Here is a 20,754-nt window from a genome sequence, read left to right on the forward strand (position 1 = left end):
GAAAGCCTTTGCCTAAACTGCACTAGCATTTTGGCAGTACTTAAAAGTGGGTTTTTTTCAAGATACAGGAAAATGCCCTTGTTCAAGCAATTAGAAAAGAGCAATACACTAACTAAAGTGTAATGGTAACTCGATGGAGAATTGATATTTTGCTAGTTCCGTTATTCTTTGAATAGACAGATGATGTTCCAATTCTTTCCACTCCTCACTTGTACTCTTTGAGCCATACAAACCCACCTCACAGAACAAGGACTCCTACTCCCTAACTGTTGTTTTGTGATTGTGTACACCCAAGTTAATCCCCCTCAACCTGTCTGCCTCCACCCCCCCATTCTGTCATGTCCTCGCATTGCCTGAGTTTCAACATAACACTGACTGTAACACACACCTGCGAATTACCACTGCTAGCACTGAGTTGCCTCTGGCCAAGCCAGGAGCTCCCAGCTCTTGCTTCTTCAGCAAAGTATACTTCAGAGCAACAGCAACAGAAACAAAAAATAGCCTTTATCACCTTGGTGGGGAGAGGGAACAAGAAAGGAAGGACGGGAGCAAAATACCTGGAATTCTGTGCACAATGTACTAAGTTTTTCAATGAGAACAGATGCAAAACAGATTTTAAAAATAAAACACTTCCCACAATAAACAAACCATTTAAGCTTCAACAAATGATTGAATCCCAAGTGAATCTGTCTACGTCTCCCAACTAATTTAAAGATTCACACGAAAAACTCAGCATGTGGAGCACATTTGGATTTCAGTCAGGTACTTCAAGGGACTTTGGGATCACAAAAATCAGCAAATGGATTAAAGCAGTCTCAGTATAAGTTTCCCATCTCTGACAGGTATGTCTGGATTAATCATTGAAATAATATTGCTCGTATTATAAGCTGATGCAAGCTATGAATGCAAGTTAGATTTTTTTAATTTTTATTTCTTAATTTGTTTGAGAACGGTGTGCACAAGAGGACACCATTCCATGGAAACTTGTTGTTTAAAATGTAAAAAGAGGAATTTATATTGCAACACACTTGAGAATGAAATAAAACCCACATACTTAACATTCTCATTCTTCATAAGTCGTTTCCTACATCCAAAGAGACATTTTCATGATATGCCTTTTAAATGAATCCACACATGCCATATATATCTAGGTATGCTTTGGCCAACCTCAAGTATTGATCAGCATTGCCTCACAAAATAATGCAGCAGTACAAAGAGGTCTCAGAGAATGGTAAGCTCAGGTTGAAGGCGGGGGGTGGGGGGTTTATTGGTTTTTTTTAACGTTTATTACACACTTCCCAAGGCTCCTGGGAGTTGAGATTTCATTACGTAGGAATATTCCCGATATCGTAACATATCGCTGACCATCGAATGTCTCAATGTTACCAAAAGCCAGCTGAGAGCTGTAACAGCAATCCCATCAGAACAATGTAACAGCAGACCTCCTGCACCAGCTGAAGAACATCCTGACCGATACAAGCTAAGCTAATGAAACTAAGCACGGCTGCATCTGCATGAAGAGTCTTGCCAGCACAACCATGTTGCTGAGAGTGCATGATGACTTTTCAGTTACAACACCACTGTGGACAGGATTCTGTCAGCTATAGGTGTGACTGGAAAACACCTTCTCCAGAAATGTTAGGAGAAAAGGACTGAAAGCACAAGGTTTCAGTTTGGGGTTTTGTAGTTTCTAAATTTGTACCCCAGTTAAATCTCAAGCTATTAGTAATGTAGCATTCAAATAAAATACATCAAGTTTATCTTCAACTCAGTTTTCTACACACAAAATTTTGAGAAAGAAAAATCAAACTAGCAGAATAAATAAGGCCTCCTCCTTGCTCTCATAGATCTGAAGGGAAAAGAACTTGCACTATAAATCTTTTGGCCCTGGCATCTGTTGGCCCATACAATTCCAATTCATACAAACACTAGATTAACTATGTGGATGTCTCATCAGCTCATTCTAGGAGTCACAACTGCATGCAACAGTTGGCAGGATCAGCCTTTGGACACTATGAAACCTATAACCACAGTCCATTCAGCAGACGTGTTTCAATATCAAGGGCTAAAACCTAATTTTAAGTTAAAAGCAGGTGGATTCACTGTGAGTTTGTCTCAGCACCACCAGGCTTTCCTGTTTCCTTTCCTGGAGTCAAGAAAGTATATTTTGGGATATGACACTTAAGCAAAGAGAACACTAGGGCACCTTACTGAAAAGTAGCCGAAGAGATACAGTAGAATACAAAGAAAAGCAAAGGTGAATGAGACAATAGACTAATGGCAGCCAACAACAATATCACTGGAAGATGTAGTGGTTACACAAATGATTAACACCATTAATAATGAGAAGGATACTTTCTCTTAAAGACAGAAATAGAGGGAAAACAATAAACCAAGATAAGAAAGAAGAGGTTAACAGCTGTGAGATAACAGAGAGAGAAAGGGCAAAAAGACATTTTTATCATCAGTATTATCAAGTTTCCTGATATTTCCTAAAGTGTCTACTATTGGAGCTTTAAGAATTTCAGCTTTCACTAAAGTTAGAACGTAGTCTTCATAGTTAGACACAAAAGCTACACAATACTCCCTAACTGCTCACACACCAAAAAAGTAAACAAGAAGCTAAAGATTTTATCAACAAAAATACCCTCCTTTTCTTAAGGCAGGCTCATAACTTCTTCAGAGTCTGACTCGTGGTTCTGAATGCTCAGAGTAGGTAATACTTCAATTTCTGGTTTATTCAGTGTTATTTATTTTGCTGCTGTTTTATTTCTCTGTAAACAAGCCTGATTAAAAGAAATGAGATTGCCTGTTATAGCACTTAGGGGATATCAAAATTGCTTATTACATTAAAATGATTAGAGAAGGATAAAGAACATGAGATCATATTAATCACACTCTACACAAGCTTATGCAATATACGAGAATCTAACCTTTGAGGAATAGAGTCCTCGAAAAAACCTACTTACATCCCTATGGTGGGCCAAAAAGTTCAACTATCAACCAAAATAATCACGTTTAATGAAAATCTGTAAAAATAACTGCAGCCTGCGCCATAACTGATTAGATATTGGATATAGACACTCTTCAGTGATTTTTGCTCGTTAAGAGGAATACCACAGACTATCATGTGGACCTTACTCTCCATATAGCTCTCCTAAACAAAAAGTCTTCCCTTCGGTTTCTGCAAGACATCCTGCATGACCAGGCCGTAGGGTATTTAACTAAACAAGGCACTCTGACGTTTAACTAAGCTTGGTTTGGACAAGTCTTTCTAAACTTTATTGTAATATGTTGTTTCTTCAACTTTATGATACATGTTGGTTTTTTTTTAAGGGAGACAGATTTCCCCTAAATATGAAAACAATCTATAATATAAACAAACCTCATTGGTTCCTTTCATTCAGCTCCCTTTCCTTCTACATGTACCAATAAATTCTAGTTTCCTTTTTAGTATTCTAAAACTTTTAAAGGAGAAGGGAAGGAGCTGCACTGATCTCTTTTAGGGTTTGTCCACAAGACTTACAAGTGTATGTGTACAATATACACACATCTATGTACATACATGTGGCTTACAAACATACTCACTTTGCAACATCTCTACAAATACATTATTTACTTTTCAAAGGTGTCTTTTTTTCATGTGCTTTTTAGTCATGCAAATTCTTCATATTTTAACTTTATCTACTGATTTCTAAATAATTAATTATAACTAAGATACAGTATGATGGTCAGGTCCTCCAAGCTGCAACATACTAAGACAAAAATAGCTAGCTTTTTCTATATGTAACAAATGCTTCCTATCTAATACTTTGAACTGAATTCATCATTTATCCAGCATCCAAAATAAAAGCTTTATCCATGTTGATTTACTTTCAGTCCCACAAAGTTCAGAGCCATTTTTTTTAAATGATAACTCAGAAATTATGCCTTCAGAGCCTATCAATAAACACCAAGTCTTCTATACAAATGAAAAACAAGTGAGAAACTTGAACAGATTAGTGCTCAAGAGATATGGATCTAATTGTAATAACATTTTTTGAAATATTTTAGAGTAATATACACTCCATTATTAAATACTATGAAACATATTTCAAAAAATGCAACAACTGAAAGGACAGATTTTTACTCATAATCACAGACTCTCATACCTACTTCCCTAATTCAATTTACTACACTAGAACTTGAAGGACTGTCACCTTAAAAAAAAAAAAAAAATCCAAAACTGCAAGCTGTTAAAGTTTAAAAAAAAACCAAACACCAAAACAAAAAACCAAACCAAACAAACCGACACACACTAACAAATAACAAAAAAAATCAAAAAGGCAAGGCAGCTATTTACCCTGTCAGGCAGAACAGTACTTAAAACTTGTTCAGTTTTTAACGTTAACAGCTAACATGAATGTTTAAGTAAAAGAAAATGTAACACATACTGTTTCAGAAGCCAAGCAAGCAACTAAAGCTAATCAAGTCACAAATTGTTCTTATCCCACAAACGTCACATTCTTTGCAGGAAGGAAAGATGTTAAGCAAATGTCACTCTGTTCGAATTTTGAGAAAACTAACAACATGCAAGACAAAATGTCCCGCAACTAGGAAACCACAGCTCACTATTCCTTAGCCTGAACACCAATGAACTGAATCAGAATGAAAAAATAAAACCTTTTTAGTTCTCTTCCTCCTCTTCCTTATCTTCTGCTTCTTAAAAATTAACAAAAAGGGATGATATTCTGTAGCAGCCATTAGCAGCTGTTCACTTTGGCATGTCAAAAACTGGCAAAGGCCATCGTCAAAACTAGTATGTTCAACTGGCTAAAACATTTCTGCCAATTCCTTCTACTTCAAAATTCAGACACCAAATCTACATTGTCATAACTAAAAATAAATTGCATGGTTTTCTCATGGAACCCAGCAGTGGCTGAATGCTCTCTGCATCTTCTCCCATACCTCAGAAAAATCAGCTTACCATTTACTTGTCCAACATTCAACAGAAAGGTTCAAAAGGCCTTTGTTTTTAAAGGTGATTCTTACTTTTAACCACCACTCTCTCCCAGGGAATATGCTGCATCATACACTACTTAAAATCCATGTTAAACATTGAACAGATAAGAACACTATAACTGATGGACTATAATTCTAATCATGTACTTAGTAAAGCTTTTTCTTTTTTGTATTAATATAAACAGAGGGCATTCAGCCACTAGATCAAGTAAAGTATAGAAGCAGCAGCTACTTCAACAGGAGCTCTGAAATAGTATGTTTCTTATATTGCCATGGAGACAACTGGTCCTCACATTCAGTGTGACTGAACAGATGGTTTAAAAACCTTAAAATACAGATGTGATACAGACCTCTCTTCTGTGCTTTGCTTCTTCACTCGTCTTTCTCAGATAAGAATGTACAGTTACGACACATGTTCAGTCTAACGTGACAGTGAAGATTGGGCACAAAATGCATAGTAATACATGTTTGGTTTCGGTTGCATTATTTCTCACAAAGTGGGACCCCCCCAATTTAGGTAACCAGAGATGAACAGGTTGGAATAGAAAAATTACCAAAACCAAGCAGAGTGCATGAAACGTATCATTACTGTATTTTATTGCCCAGATTTATTGCAGAGAAGGAAAATCACAGCAGAAGAAAAGCAAGTGTTCTTGAGCTCATAAAAGAAATTTTCATGTTGAAATCATGTACAACATCTGCATAGGTGTGCCCTTTGAATAGAAAACACAATTGTCCCTCACCAAGAGGGCATTAACTTAACATTTGTGTGAAAAAAATTTTGCTATTCAACGAAAGCTATTGTTACCGCTTACACTTTTGGTAGGTTTTTTATTACATCCTGAACTAAGCAGAAATGAGTTTTGAGAGAAGCATAAAAAGCTTGAAAACATCCTTCCCTTTTCATTCCTTCACTTGCACAACTCTTCCTTGCCATTCACAAGTAAAGCTGGGTAAGTTAATACCAATGCCTTGTGACATTTCATGCCAAAGTTCTCACCAGCTGCTCTAACAACATATTGCCCTTTCCCAGGTCTTCAGAATTTGGACTTTGAAAGGTTGAAATATGCAAACACAAGTTTTAAGGAACAACCACCTAACAATTTAGAACTTTAAAGGAAAACTAAGATCTTTACAAGTGACTAGTAATTTTTGCAGCCACTCATTTTCAGCACTTTAAAGGGATCACAATTCAATCAGAGCACTCACTGCCTTACAGTAAGACCTCCACACAGTGTATGCAAATACCACCACCACCAAAAAGTAACATCTGGTAACCTTACCCCCGTGGCTGAGTTACATTTTGGTAGAGGAGCTAGGAGGATCTGAACTGCAAATCCATGACTGTCACAAATTGGCTATAACAGATTTATCTATTCCTTTAACAGAAGCTTGAGTTTAATTATCTCCCTTGTTTCACAGCACAGCACTTTTAAGTAAACACATGCTTGAAGAAGCAGACTATGAAAGAAATGGGATGAGATCATAATCAGATAGGTACTTTCTTTTCATAACTAGACCTACCAGACAGCTCTAGGGCTTTCACAGAAAGCCATTGAGCACACTACTTAAGAGAGAAAATAAGAGACATGTTACACGTAAGACCTGCCTAAATCACAGAGAGGATTTACACAGGGGTGCAGGGGCAGGAGACAGAGGCAAAGGTACAGAATAATCTTGCTACAGTCCTGTCCTAAGACTCCATATGGAACAGGGACTCAGCTTCAAGGAGAAGCCTGTTAAAAAACTTGAAAGAGCACTCAGGTAATTGTGCAACTTTATCAGTAAACCAGAACCCTGTGAAGTACTTCAAATATTCCAAGACCTACCTAAGTTATTGGAAGAATACAGGACCACTAAGGAGCAGAGTACCTGCAAGGTTACTACAGTGTGCCTGGGGTGTATGTTCAACTGGTTTCCTCCATTCAGCACAAGTAGTTTCTAACACAAGTCCAAAAATCCACAGAACTGCAGCACCGGAACAAGACTTTTTGGATTACATTTTTACATAGCATTTTCTCTGCATCTTATAGCAGAAGAAAAAGAAACAACCAAGTTAATATAGACCTCTTGAGGACATAAGTGTTAGAGATCAATGGAAAAGTATTTGTGGAAAATCAGTTCCTCTTGAGAGAAAACCAGGACATAGAAAACAGGGTAAAGTGTTCTGAAAGGTCAGCGGTAAAATCTGGGATAGGCATTACAATGCCCTGCGATGTTGCATATGAAAACAAAAGGGCACCTATGGAGGACTGCACGGAAAGAAGGCAGACAGGAAAATACTGAGAAACTGTGCCTATAGCCTCCATCATGGAAGGTAGCTCTGGCTACAAGAGATAGCTCTCAGAGAGGGCACGATAAGATGCATTTCAGTGGAATGAGCTCAGGGTAGGCCAGAAGACAGAAACAGTGGGCTGGCAGAAGGACTGAGTCACTGGAGAGCGAGAGGCAGATGCAGAAGTCACTAGGCATGGTGCAAAGCAAAGACTTAGAGAAATGGAAGAGAAAAGCAGGGGACAAGGCAGGAAACATGCAGACGAGAAATATGGGAAAACAGGCCAGAGGGTGACAGAGGAAAAGAGGTGAATGTGTCTGACCATGCCAAAGAGAACTGCATAATGAAGCTTGGAGTAGGCAAGTTGGGAAGTCGAGAGAGGGATGAAAAAACAGATGTAGTAAAACCAAAGCACAATTTGACAAGCTTTTTGCAAATAAGAAAAACTGTGGGAAACAGGGGTATTTAGAGAAGAATCAAAGATATCCCAGAAATAACGGCTAGTAAATATGAATAAAATGGATGCAGTGATGCTTTGCTGAGAACAACATTTGATGTTCATAGGTACAGGGAATAGGAGAGAAACTAGGAATTCAGGGGGTTCCCAAATGAAGATAGAAACTGCCTTCACTTGTAATTCAAAGTCTGAAATCAGGTTGTTAAAATTCATGAAAGAGTCAATTTAGATACGATTTTTAAAATACATTAATTATAATTTATTCTAATGTATTACCTAATAAATCCAAGGTATTTTATTCCTTCCAAGCCTTTTTCTGTTTTACATGCATAAAGATTCAAAAATAGTACTATTCAAAATTTAACCTCCAATACATTTAAATAATATGGCAAACACACCACAAAGACCAACTAATGGATGGTAAAGTATCAGGTTTGTTTTGAGGTTCATTTGAAATAACAGGATTCTTCACAGTGGTCATGAATAAAGCATTTAATTTTGATTCACACCAATAAAACCTTTATGGTTCCCTGATACACATTACAAGTGCTTGTTCCTTTTTCTTTTTTTACTGAAGTCAATAGCAAAATTCCACTGACTTTTATAAGAAATAGTATTAATTCCCATATGTTTACCGTATGCTGGTATATTATATTCCCATGCCTATGTTGTAATGACATTCCTATACTCTGTACATTTTCAGAATGATACATCACAACTCCATCACTTCTATTGCTTCCATCCGTCTGCTCATTTTATTCTCCTATTTCATTATACAACCTGGTTTACTTATTTTCATCCCTCCTGTTGATGAACTTCTGTTTTTCAGCTCCTTATCTCTGCCATCTCCATAGGTAACACTCCTTTGCCCTATCGTATTTTCCCATGCCTACATTCTTAAGCCACTCCAGATCTGTGGCTGTGCCCTTATGCCTTTAGTTTCCAAGCCTTCATTTCCAGGATTCTGTGGCTGAGTCTTGAAATCCCCCCGGGACGTTTGAACACCCCATGTCCATTAAATTTAACAAAATTCCAAAATCCTTAGGCTGACAATATTGCCTCTAATTCTAAATACAACAAACTCAGAAAAAAATGTAATTCTGTTTCTTATGAAAGCCAAGCCAAGGTCAAGCAATCAGATAAGAACACAGCCACCACACCAGAATCTTAATAAATGCTGTATGCCTTCACTATAACCTTTCCCATCTTTGCTGACTGCCAAGATATTCATCTACAGCTAGAAGCGTTCCCCTCCCCAACCAGATCACATCTATTTAGTATTGAATATACTACTGCAGTCTGCGTAAAACAACCCATTTCCTGCAGCTCTCCATAACTGCTAGAGAAGCCAGAGTCAAATTCTCAGTCTCATTTTTTTTTAAGAAAAAAACCTTCCCTTTTAATCTGTGGTAACTTTTCAACTGTCAGTGAGGATCAAAACAGAAATGTGAAAACATCTGCAACCCAAACTTTGGATTAAGTTCTTGTCAGGATTTAACAGAATTATATTTGAAAAAATTCTCGTTGCTATGCAACCTTTTAGCTACATTTTCCATGTAAAACAAGTCTGGAGTTTTAGACTTCCTTACTGAAAAGATATAAGGTTGCTGGAACTAACACACACACTGTACAAAGATTTAATACTATGCAATGAAATTCAGCTTGCAGGATAGACACTTCCTTGAACAGTAATTGCAATTTTAAGGCTTCTGAACTGTAAATCTGAGATAAGCTGAGGCTGTTTGGATGCTCATCTGAACCTGAACTCCAAATAATATGAAGTTCACACATCACTAGTAATTAAACTATGCAGTGGTTTTTACTCCAGAATTGCTGTCAGAGATGAGAGCTATCATTACAAATTCTGTGGTAGTACTTGCTCAAATTTTAAAAAGAGTTCAAAGAACAGGAGGTTTATAGAGATAGAACTTTTACAGTGACACACACCACTACCAGAAGGAAAACAGGAAAGAAAAATGCAAAGGAGGAAATACAAATGGGGATGTTCCTTGTTTAATTACAATGCCATGAAGGTTGACACCTTAGTTCCAGGACTATAACCTGAGAAGCCCAAAGTGCTCCAGCACACCTAGAGAGCAATAAAGCAGCAGTTGGTAGCAGCTTCACCTGATGGTTACAAATGAGCTGCAGTATGGAGTGATCAAGAAGTCTCCTTCTCCAAATACTTACACTGAAAAGAAACATGGCAAGTGGTCAGAAACTGACCATTCTAGGAAACAGGGACACAGAAGGGGACACGCTTAAGGAGGGGAAAAAGATACATCAAGAGAAAAGGAGTAGATCAGAAGAAACTATCTGGGAGATTTTGTAACAGGTCTGCGTATCACTAATTTTCTAAAAGGGGAAGATTTTGCATTCTACAGGAATGACCTGGTTACAAGAGAACCAGTGCAAATTCTGCTGAAGAGTGTCATCATTCCTGGTTCATATTTGCCCAGAACTAGGTAGAATTGCCACACGACTTCATATATCACTGCAGAAAACAGCAATGGAGCATCACACAAGCTAATTTTTTTTCATAACAGAAACTTTACCAGACTAAGGAAAATGTCATCAATCCAAAAGTTGTTCTATTTTTCTAATCTCAGCTAGCCTTTAGATCTCTTCCTACTCAGGCATCTATGTGTATGCATGAAGAAATGTATGTATGTAATTGTCTACATTTCATGGCAACTGCACATATACTTTGCTTAGCCCACCTAATGCTGCTGACCGACTTCCTGTCGAGTTGCTTTACTGCAGGGCCATCATGTCAGCAAAAAGAAAGAAATTAGAACAAGCCCATAACCTTAATCAGCTTGTTTCTGACTATAGGTCTGAAGAAGTTAAAGTGCTCCTTTCCTCCCTTCTGCTTTCTTTCTATTCTGATGTTGCCAAAAACAGAATATGATCAAATGTCAGCAATTTAGACACATTACATGAAAAATACATGAAGAAAGGCTACTGCAAATATGACCAGGTATTAAGAGCATACCGCACTGTGTTGGTTTTGGCTGGAATAGAGTTAATTTTCTTCATAGTAGCCGGTATGGGCTGTGTTTTGGGTTTGTGCTGAGGGCAGTGCTGATAACACAGGGATGTTTCAGCCAGTGCTTGCACAGAGCCAGGGCCTTTTCTGCCTCTCACACCACCCCACCAGGGAGCAGGCTGGGGGTGCATAAGAAGTTGGGAGGGGACATAGCTGGGACAGCTGATCCCCGCTGACCAAAGGGATATCCCAGACCATATGGTAATGGAACCACATTCTGAATAGCAATGGCTATGCACCTTTTTCCAGTCCGACATACATAAAACATCCTTTTTTCAAAGATGTGTGCGAGCCTTAGCTCTTATTCTGAACACACAGAGACAGATTTTAATTTTTATGAAGTATGTCGACCCATATCTTCTACCTTGATAGATGTGGCACTAAGTAACTCTTCATCAACTATTCCCATCAAAATGTGGGCAACAACACAGCTGAAGCCAGATTGTCCAACATTTTGTCTGGTTGTCTGGTTTCCATGGAAGTGTGGATAGTAATTCAAGGCCATTCACCAACATTGCTCCTGTACAAAAAGGACCATGCAAATATGACTAAATTAGCTGAGCAGGCAGAGAACAAGTACCAGCCATCTACATGATTCCCTGTACAGCCAGGGCCTTTATACCACTTTTCCTTTTTGTACGCTCCTTGGGACATCTCCTGCCTTTCAGCCTCACTGTTTACTAAGGTCATTCATTCAGCAAGAAATTCTGTGTATCTCTCAGGCACATATATCTGGTTGAGAGAATGAATTCCAGCGAATGGAGATGGAAGTGCCTTTGCTTATATCAATCTCCAGAATTTATGGCAGTTTTTAGGTTAGGTACAAAGAGGACCGGAGATGTTTTTACCGTACAATACCATGGGAACTGAAGGCACAATCAACCTGGGAGGGAGTGGATCAGCCCTGTTTGCAGTACAGCTTAAGAACTGTGTTGGTTGTATTGAAATTGCTACTTGAGGAGATAACTTAGGGGTCAGGGTTCTGGATGTGATCACAGTAATGATGAGGACATAGTGTAGCACTGTAGCCCTTCCTCTATCGTGACAGCAAAGCTGCAGGAGACAGTACATGTTGCATTGCAGCCTCCAAAAGTAGCACTTGCCCAAACTGACACCATCCAATATTGTGCCACATTCATGAAGCTAGGTTAGGAAATACATTTTGAGCTGTAAAATGAAATTTTCAATAGTTTAAGAAAAGACACTGTTAGTGTTTATGTAGGGGGGAAAATGGGGAGCATTTCTTCTTATTGCATGTATTTAAAATGCCAGAGCTATTCCTCAGGTAAAGTCTTTTCTTTATTTTAAGAAAGCCTGAGGTGTTCATCCAGTGTTTCATCACGAGGAATAAAAAACAACAGCCAACACCCAAGGTGGCTACATGAAATGCAGAGAGTGCTCGTGAATTATTGTGAGTGAAGATTACCAGATACCTGTGATACAGTATGGTGTCTTAAATCTTTCAAATACAAGAATAAGGATAGAAAAAGATAGGTTCCACTGGTTTTCTGATTCTACCTTATGAGGACACAGTTTTGACACAGATTTAACTGATACTCTTACGATTCAGACAGTGTAATCACATGATATGCTACATACATCCATCTTCTAAGCTGAATGTTACTTAGCTCTTCACGAGCTATTGATATATCATATGTAGGTAGAAAAGTCATCCATTTACTTATGCTTTTCAGTCTGTCTCCATGTCTTGCATTGCGTATGAGCACCGTTCATAATGGGACTTCCAACATGCTGTCATAAGCATGTAGAGGTACAGGTGGGACATCCAAATGCATCAACCAGTTGTGCTAATGCAAAACAGTTTTGGTTTGTATTATGTTAGATTTCAAATTAAAATGCTTTTAAATATTACCTGTCTTCATATTTAGTTTTATTACATTTCAGTCAGTCTTCAAAATAACAGCAACAGAACAACAGAAGTCACAAATAAAAGTTGTTCTCTTTAGTTTTATAAAGATTTTTAAATACTTTAACACGACTCACACAGCCATTACAATAGTCACCTTTTTCACCCTTCAATTCTCTTAATATATATGTAAAAACAAATCTAATAGTACAAATACATACAATTCAAAATCTGTATTAATTTCACCTCTGATTCTATAGCGTATTATAAATAATCCTATGTGGAAATGTGTTCAAAATTCCCAAGAAAACAGTAAAAAAATTTAATAACTTTTCAGCTGAAAGCATTTGAATTAAAACTGCACCTGCAATAGTGAAGCTTCCAGAGCTACCATAGCATAACAGTGGATGAAGATATCCTCTACCATGGTCCAATATTTATTGAAAGCTGCTAGATTAAAACAGATGTTTATGCTCTAAATAACAGGAAACTTGTAATCTGTGAGTATTTCCCAGCAGACCAAAGGTATCACATCCACTGATAAATTCAAGCAAGATCCACTAACCACTCTTAAACTTGAAAAGCCATTTAAATTTCATTTGAAATATTCCATGTATCCTCAACTGAGTCACTCCTCTTTCTCCTCCCTGATAGATTGATTTCAGCAGAGGCTAATTACATTCTAAAGATAATTTAATTTCAATTACATTTTAATCCACACAAACACATTCAAGCACGCACCTAGCCGTGGGCCACAAGATCAAAGGTGGCAGTGGATAGGCTTAAAACACCCTAGTAAAGACCCGGGTTTGGGTGGAATGGAGTGGGTAGAGGAATAAAGAGAAAGAAGAGGTTTTTTACATGCAGCACTATATTTGGCACTAGCCAATGGTTTTACATAGTGTTTCTTCAACATCAAATTCAGGCAAGTACAGTTTGATTACATCTTTTGGTAACTGGCTGGTTTTCATCTTTGTTTTTCCCCTAGATACCGTTGTCTATGAATGTGTCAACATTTCTTGCCTATGATCAGCCCACGATAAGTTACTGTGGAGTACATCATGAACTGCTTGCTCACAAGCCCTATGACTCGAGTAACCAGGAAGAAACAGTGGAAACACACCTAGAAACTGATCTGGATCTGAGCACAATAACAACAACAGCACGAATCAAGGAACACAGTCAGCAGCTGGCTTAACTGGCAGGGGTTTGTTGTCTTTTTTTTCCTGTAGCAGAGGCTGCAACCAAATTCTATGTAACGTTATGGACAGAAGTGAGAGACATAATATTATGGATTCTAGGATCCCTGTCCAAATGAAAAATGAATCACAAAGATTAATTGTTTCAAGTCTACAATTTGTAATTAGTTAAGTTGTGCAGTATTTTTTTGACTTCAGAGTATGACCCTTGAAGTGAATCTTTTTCAAAATTCATCCTACCTACCTGTATAAACTGTACAGATGTAATGTATTTTTCATATTGTAAAGTTTCAATTACCAAGAACAGCTGGTATGTATAGTACCATAATTTAATTACATCTTTCTTTACAAGTTTCAGTTTCTAAAGTTTCAAATTAACAAAAGTTATTTCTTGTGTTATTAAGTTACTCTGTTTTGTAGGGATCATTTTGTTACTGCTTTTGTGCCCAGAAAACTTTAATCTAAAATTCTGTCCTTTGCAGAATATGCACCATTTTTATCGTGTTTAATAGAATTTTATCTACTGGTTCCAGAAGTCACGCATTAACCAAAAGGAGGGTTTAACTATTCACACTTCTATGAAATTATTGAAATACATAGCCAAGTTTTCTTATAAATGAAAATCAAAAAAGAATTTAACAAATCTACTTATCTGTTGCCTTGAAATACAGCCTGATTTCTAAATCAGAAAAATGTAAGCATAAACAGATATATTTTAACAATGAAGTTTATGTATGCAACTGTTAGCCAGCGCTGATGATGTTTTATAAAGTCTCATGTTCTACAAGACAATATGGAGAGGAGACACCAATAGGTAGATGTCTTTACAAAATCTGCTGTGAAAGTATAGCCTGCCAGATCAGGCATTTGTATTTCTACTTAAAGACTAATGGGCCCGAAACCTACTTCTGTCAAAGACAGCTGCTGACAGAAGTGGCAACAGAAAGAAAACCCTAGAGTTATACTACTCCTCGAATGTAAAATGTTACAGAGAAGAAAGAAACGTCTACTTTCCTGAAAAATATAGTAATTTGGACCAAATGGTAAAAGTTAATAGTTCTTTAACATTATGACACATCAAGCTAAGAAAAAAACCCAAAACCTTTAAATACAAAAAAAAAAAAAAGTAGTATTAAGTCTTTAACAATTACTATGTTGTTTATTTGTCTACCATTTAATATCTGGACTGAAGCATACTTATATCCAATTCTTCAGTTTTAAATCTCCAAGACTTCTCAATACTGTGTGCAAGTAACTTTTACAATACTACCCTCATGTTGTAATCATAAAAGATTACAGAAATTAGTAACACATTCGATCATGCCAACTTGGTGAAACATAAAAGGGAACACGAGCCTTCCAAAATAGAGGAGAAAAAAGTTTCATATGGTGAAGCAACTTTTTTATAATAAAGGGAAATTATATAACCACAAATCTATTTTTCTGAATGTTTATCCCACCATATTTTCATGTAGCTTCAAAGCAGAAGACTGAAATTTAAAATTACAGTCCAACTGTTTGTACAAAATATAAAGCAAATATAATGAAAAATAGCTTCAAAATATTGTCAACAAATGAATCTGCATTCACTATCTTTTAAGTGGAAACAAAGTGTCAAAACAGAACACATTGTATTGGTTATTTATTTAGCATCTTAGATTTTGTAACATATTTTGCATAAATTATTTGCTATTCAAAACATTGCTTGTCTTTTTAACACTCATCTTAAACCTCCACACTTCAGTTTCTTATTTCTTTACTACATGGGTTCTTGAATTTCTAGTCTTCTTATACAGTGCTGGAATTTTACTATGCACAGTTTTAAAATACATTTTTCTATTTATAAAATGAAAGCAAAAATGCAGGTGTCATTCTGGAGTCAAGTGACTTTTGTACGGCAGGAAGAAGTTAACTGCTTAATTTCAAAGTTGGTTTTAAGGTTTAACAATTAGGCATTCCGGTCATAACAGAAGGCCTGAGCTGTTAGGATCGAATACTGTCCTCCCAAACAATTATTTGAGTTATTCTTACTCTGTCCTTGCTATTCCTTACCTTGACCTACTGCCCTCAAATATTTATGGTGTGTGAACATGGTCCCGACATTTATGCAGTTACTCAAAATGCACAAATGTTCAAAGGCTCTATGAACTTCTAACGTATAGAGAACTGCACAGCATGAATATTTTCAGTGTCAGATACTCTAATGAACTTAGGCTAAGGAACACGATAAACCATTTTCTTACACCAAGAGATGAAAATCTTTTTGATGTATCTGGTTAAACAAGAACAACTAGGTATATATATTCACGTACACACAAAACTTTTGTTTCTTTTCCTTGATAAGGAAGCATACATTAATGAACCTGGTTTGTCTTGGACCTCTCCTGAAACACTTGTCATTTCAGACCAACATATCAATAGACGAATGGTAGAATAGCAGGGTCACAGAAGCAGCAGCGGTTCTGCACCTCACAGGTCTACTATACTATCACAAAAAACTTCCTGGGCATTTGTAGTGCCAGACTCTCTGTAACCCCAGTGTGTCACTCCAGTGCTCTGAAAGGCACATTCAACATCCCAAGGCCCAAAGCAGCAGTGGAATGCATGCCCACCCTAGATCTTGAGTGTTAAAACATATGTTCCCATACATATAACTGGACGCCACTCTTTTTAATGGACTAACTACATCAATACAAAATCTGCTACTCTCAATGAGATGGATATCTTCTAAAAAAGTAGATGGCAAGTAGGTAACTTCCCTAAAAAAAATCATATAATGAAAAAAATCCAGGTTCGGCTAACCAAAACAAGGACTCACTCCTAAGGTCCTACGTTAGTCTGTGTACACGTACTTTCCAGCATATTATTGCCAGCTATATAGTGTCTCAGAGTGCACAGAAATAGTAAACACCCTAGTTATGTGAACAAAACAAAAAAGTATCACCTAATAAAGCCCTAGCCTTCCAAGCGACAAGTTAGCAAGAAAAAAGGAGGTTGAGCCTATGGGTTCCAATATTTATTTACAGAGGGTCACTTTCATATACCATTTCCCTTTGCAATAAGATCCATAAACCAGAAATAGTAGCCAATAGCATCATTCTCAGTCATACAGTTAAGTGACACCACCATATCCTGGTAGATCATTTTATCAAGAAAAAGTGGGGCTAATTCATTATGCTTGCAAAATACAAACAGAGAGTATAGCCTGTAGCAATAAAAATACCCAGACAAATTAAAACTAAATCCAGCTACAAGCAACAATTCACACCATCCATCAGTGGATCATGCTTGTACAGCAACTTACAGGGCTGAAAAATCCATTAGGAAATTGAGCACAAGTATCTGAATGGAGGTGCTATCTAAAGAACAAGGTATATAGGAAGATTAATGATTAATCTGACAAATGACTACGTATGTCTCAAGTCAGTATATAAAAAAAATAACAAAGACAAAAATAACATCTATAGAAGAAAACAAATGACTCTTTCAATTAAAAAGCGACCCAAATTTTCAGTATAATGTATTGTACAAAACATTCGCAAGGGATCTGCTAACAAAACCAAATAATTAAAAAAATAATTCACAGTTTTCAGATACACATAGCAAATACCAGACTTCTTTTGGCAACATACAACAAACAGAAAACGTACCAGCCTCAGAAGCTGTGTACTAGCTTGCTTTACTGACAGCCTCTCAATTTCTCCCCTTCTCTCTCAAGGCATTTTTTAGCTCTTTCTGTTATTTCCAATCCTCAGATTGGACAAGAGAACAAAAACTGTGCAAAAGGCATAATATGAACAGTAAAAACATGAAAACAAGACTGCTAGGGCAACACCACTGACTAGAAAAATAAAGCCAGGATTCCAGTGTCAATGGAACTGTAATAAATTCTGGAAATTGCTTTATTAGAAATGTAGGTACTCAAAGATGGTTAACGGAAACAAATTAAATGATCATGTATAGTGTTAAATACAAGCAGCTATTTTCAGTTCCCAGCTGGTCTAGCAGAAATAGTCTGTTGAACAAGTGAGAAAGAACAGTTCAGCTCATGTTCCCTAGCCTGATCCTCCCCTCTTGAGGGAAAGATCTTTTTGCTCCAGACTTTTCCATGGGCTTCACGGGCCTGGGCTTCCCAAAGGCAAATCTTACCAGAAAAGCATAAATACCTGTAAATAAATGTAATAATAGTTTTACTTGGTCAGCCCAAAGGTACACCTTGGCTTGATAATCTGTCTCAAACAGCAATTGCAAAATGAAATGGAAAGAACTAAAGAATAGGGCAAGCACACACAGTACTTCCCCAGAATGCCCCTACAGTCCCCAACAATTTGTAGGTCAGGGACTTACTGAGCCAAATGGGGAGTTTTAACAGTCCCTCTTTGACCATGCACACAGATTCTTTGAAGCCATATAAATTTGTAACAATTTACTTCGACAAGAAAAGCTGCCTCTTTTCTTTGTTCTAGTAGAAATTAATGATAAAAGTAGTGTAATAATAACACTTTTCACTTCCATTTTTGACACAGAAACATATTATCACGTAATTAATAATGACAGACTGACAACTTCCCGGTAGCTTAAATAACATCTATCCAATCATCTAACGTACGGAAATTATCTGAAACCCTGTAGATTTAATTATTAGACTTCCCGGGGGGGGGGGGGGGGGGGGGGGGGGGAGTGTGTGCACCCCTTAAAAATCAAGATTCAGCTCACCAGAAAGCAGAATATTTTTTTAGATTTCTCAAGTCCACCATAATGCTAAACAAAAAATAAGCCTGTTTCTCACAAAGTACTGCAAAATATTTTTCAACATAGACACACATGAACCTCTTAATAGATACAAGTTCGATGGTGTGATCCATATTTAAAAGCAGATGTTCATTACATTTCTCAAAAAAATTCTAACATTTAAGTGAATTAATAGTTCTGTTATAAAGTAAGAAGGCCAAATTCCATTTTCCTGCTCTACCTAATTATAGAATCTGATTAATTTTAATTATAAAGTTTCAGAATAAATCAACGTGAACATCAGAGTTCATGATTAATGTTATTTTAATGAACACCTAAGGAATTAACATTTTGCCACTAGAACCTTGTCAAGAATTTTTATGTAAGCTGAAGTGCAGCATGTACAACTGTGAAAATCCCACGTGGCATGGAGCTTCCATCTTACTTTATCAACATCAAGTTTGTATGTAAATAACTCATTCTTAAAACTGTCTCTTTAGATGGCTAACTACAAAGGAGCACCTGCCGTGTAACAGCAAGCGAGTGTGCCACACAGAATTCATCATACCCAGTCCTGCTACATAAAGCTCTAAAACATTTGTAATAGTGGATACTTCAAAGTGTCACCACTATAGACATGACACATGTAACAGTAATAATACACAAGTGAGCATTAATTAATATTGCATTAGTATGGAATTTCTTTGGATTAATATTAATACTTGCTGATTGCCTCATTAATTGCCTTAGGTCAACTGTTATAAACAGGCCAGATACTGTTGTAATGAACACTAAAGGAATTAAAAATGTTCAGGTATATAAGAGTACGTTTTTTCCAGCTTTCACAGAGTACCTTCCACTTTGTATTCCACAAGAAACAGACTGTTAAGGTGGATGCAATTCAGCAATAGCTCTACCTGCAATCTAATCGTAAAGCGATTGCACCAATGAAACATATCTCAAAAATCAAATAATTTGAACTTTGTATATACTAATTCTGTACTTCTTAGAGAACAAAAACTCATCAACTAGAGATGAGAATACTCATTAAAAGAAAACGATGTGTCACTCCAGCACTATGCACCTCATTAATTTCAGTAGTTTTATACAAGAGTGTGTCATAAATGAGGCATGGAAATCCATTAACTGAACCATTCATATTGAATACATTTTTTGTTGTCATTTATTCTTTCAAAAGAAATAATGAAACTGGTTTATTTTACTAGCAATGATGATGCACCTCCCTATTACTTGCTGCTGGTAACTTTATTCTTAAAGAACCTGTAAACGCACACGATTAGTCTAGATTCACTATCCAAAAGTCTTATTCTCATTTTTTGGAAAGGAAAAAGTACAGCTGTCAATGGTATATCTTAATATGCAAATAAGATTCATAAAGAAGATTTTTTTTTTCTTGTCTTCTGCTTTAGCATTATCTAGACAGTTTGTATTTCTTCTCCTTCTGCAAATTGCTTCTTTCTCCAAGTTCTAACTGTTGCAATTGAGAATGCCAAATATTAAAAAAAGACCAACTATTCAGGCTGAGTTACTGTAAAGAAAAAAAATGTTAAATGCCTTTCAGATATCCATCTCCAGAGCTGAACATATTTGCTGCCTACCGAGCACCCGCTAAAGATTGTCTGACTCAAGTGCCTTTTACTTCACCACTAGATCCTGTAAATATAAACTCATAAATATGCTAACACTATAACATGCTAATAAAAATCAACCTTTTTTATTTGTTCTACCACTACACAAGGTGGTGTTGGGTTTTGGTTTTGGTTTTTCTCTCTTTGCACCCTAAAGCCTTGAGCACCTATGATTAATAGATGTCAGTATAAACAGTCCTAATTCCTCTTTCATCAACTTACTACAGCACAAACTTTAAAAGTGGAACTGGGAGGGGTGAACATGATGTCCACCCGATCTCAAAGCAAAATCAATTTTACTATGACAGATGCTTCCCTAACTTCAAAAACCTTCAGTCTCTGGAGAACACAGTATCTACATCAATCTGTATCCATGCTTAACTATTCTTGCTAACAGAACATTTTTCCTTACGCCTAACCTAATTGCTGCTTGTAGCTGCTGGAGGTCTACACCCATATATGCTGCGGCCATCTTGAAAAACGTCATACAGGTTACTACTGACTGAAAGTCTCATGATGTTTTAAG

The 20,754-nt window shown here is 36.8% G+C and overlaps 2 protein-coding genes across 5 annotated transcripts in view; one reads left to right on the forward strand and one right to left on the reverse strand.

Annotated features, from left to right (window-relative positions):
• Window positions 1–13,847, forward strand: part of LRRTM3 (leucine rich repeat transmembrane neuronal 3) — an 87,706-nt gene extending 73,859 nt beyond the window's left edge. Inside the window, exon 2 of the mRNA XM_009960665.2 lies at window positions 13,638–13,847. Within this exon, the coding sequence (XP_009958967.2) occupies window positions 13,638–13,847 (210 nt within the window). The remainder of the gene's footprint in view (window positions 1–13,637) is intronic.
• Window positions 1–20,754, reverse strand: part of CTNNA3 (catenin alpha 3) — a 536,681-nt gene that overhangs the window by 365,901 nt on the left and 150,026 nt on the right. The window lies entirely within an intron of this gene.

The sequence above is a fragment of the Leptosomus discolor genome, chromosome 6 (genome assembly GCF_034619465.1).
Source record: "Leptosomus discolor isolate bLepDis1 chromosome 6, bLepDis1.hap2, whole genome shotgun sequence".
In the NCBI taxonomy this organism is placed as follows: domain Eukaryota; kingdom Metazoa; phylum Chordata; class Aves; order Leptosomiformes; family Leptosomidae; genus Leptosomus; species Leptosomus discolor.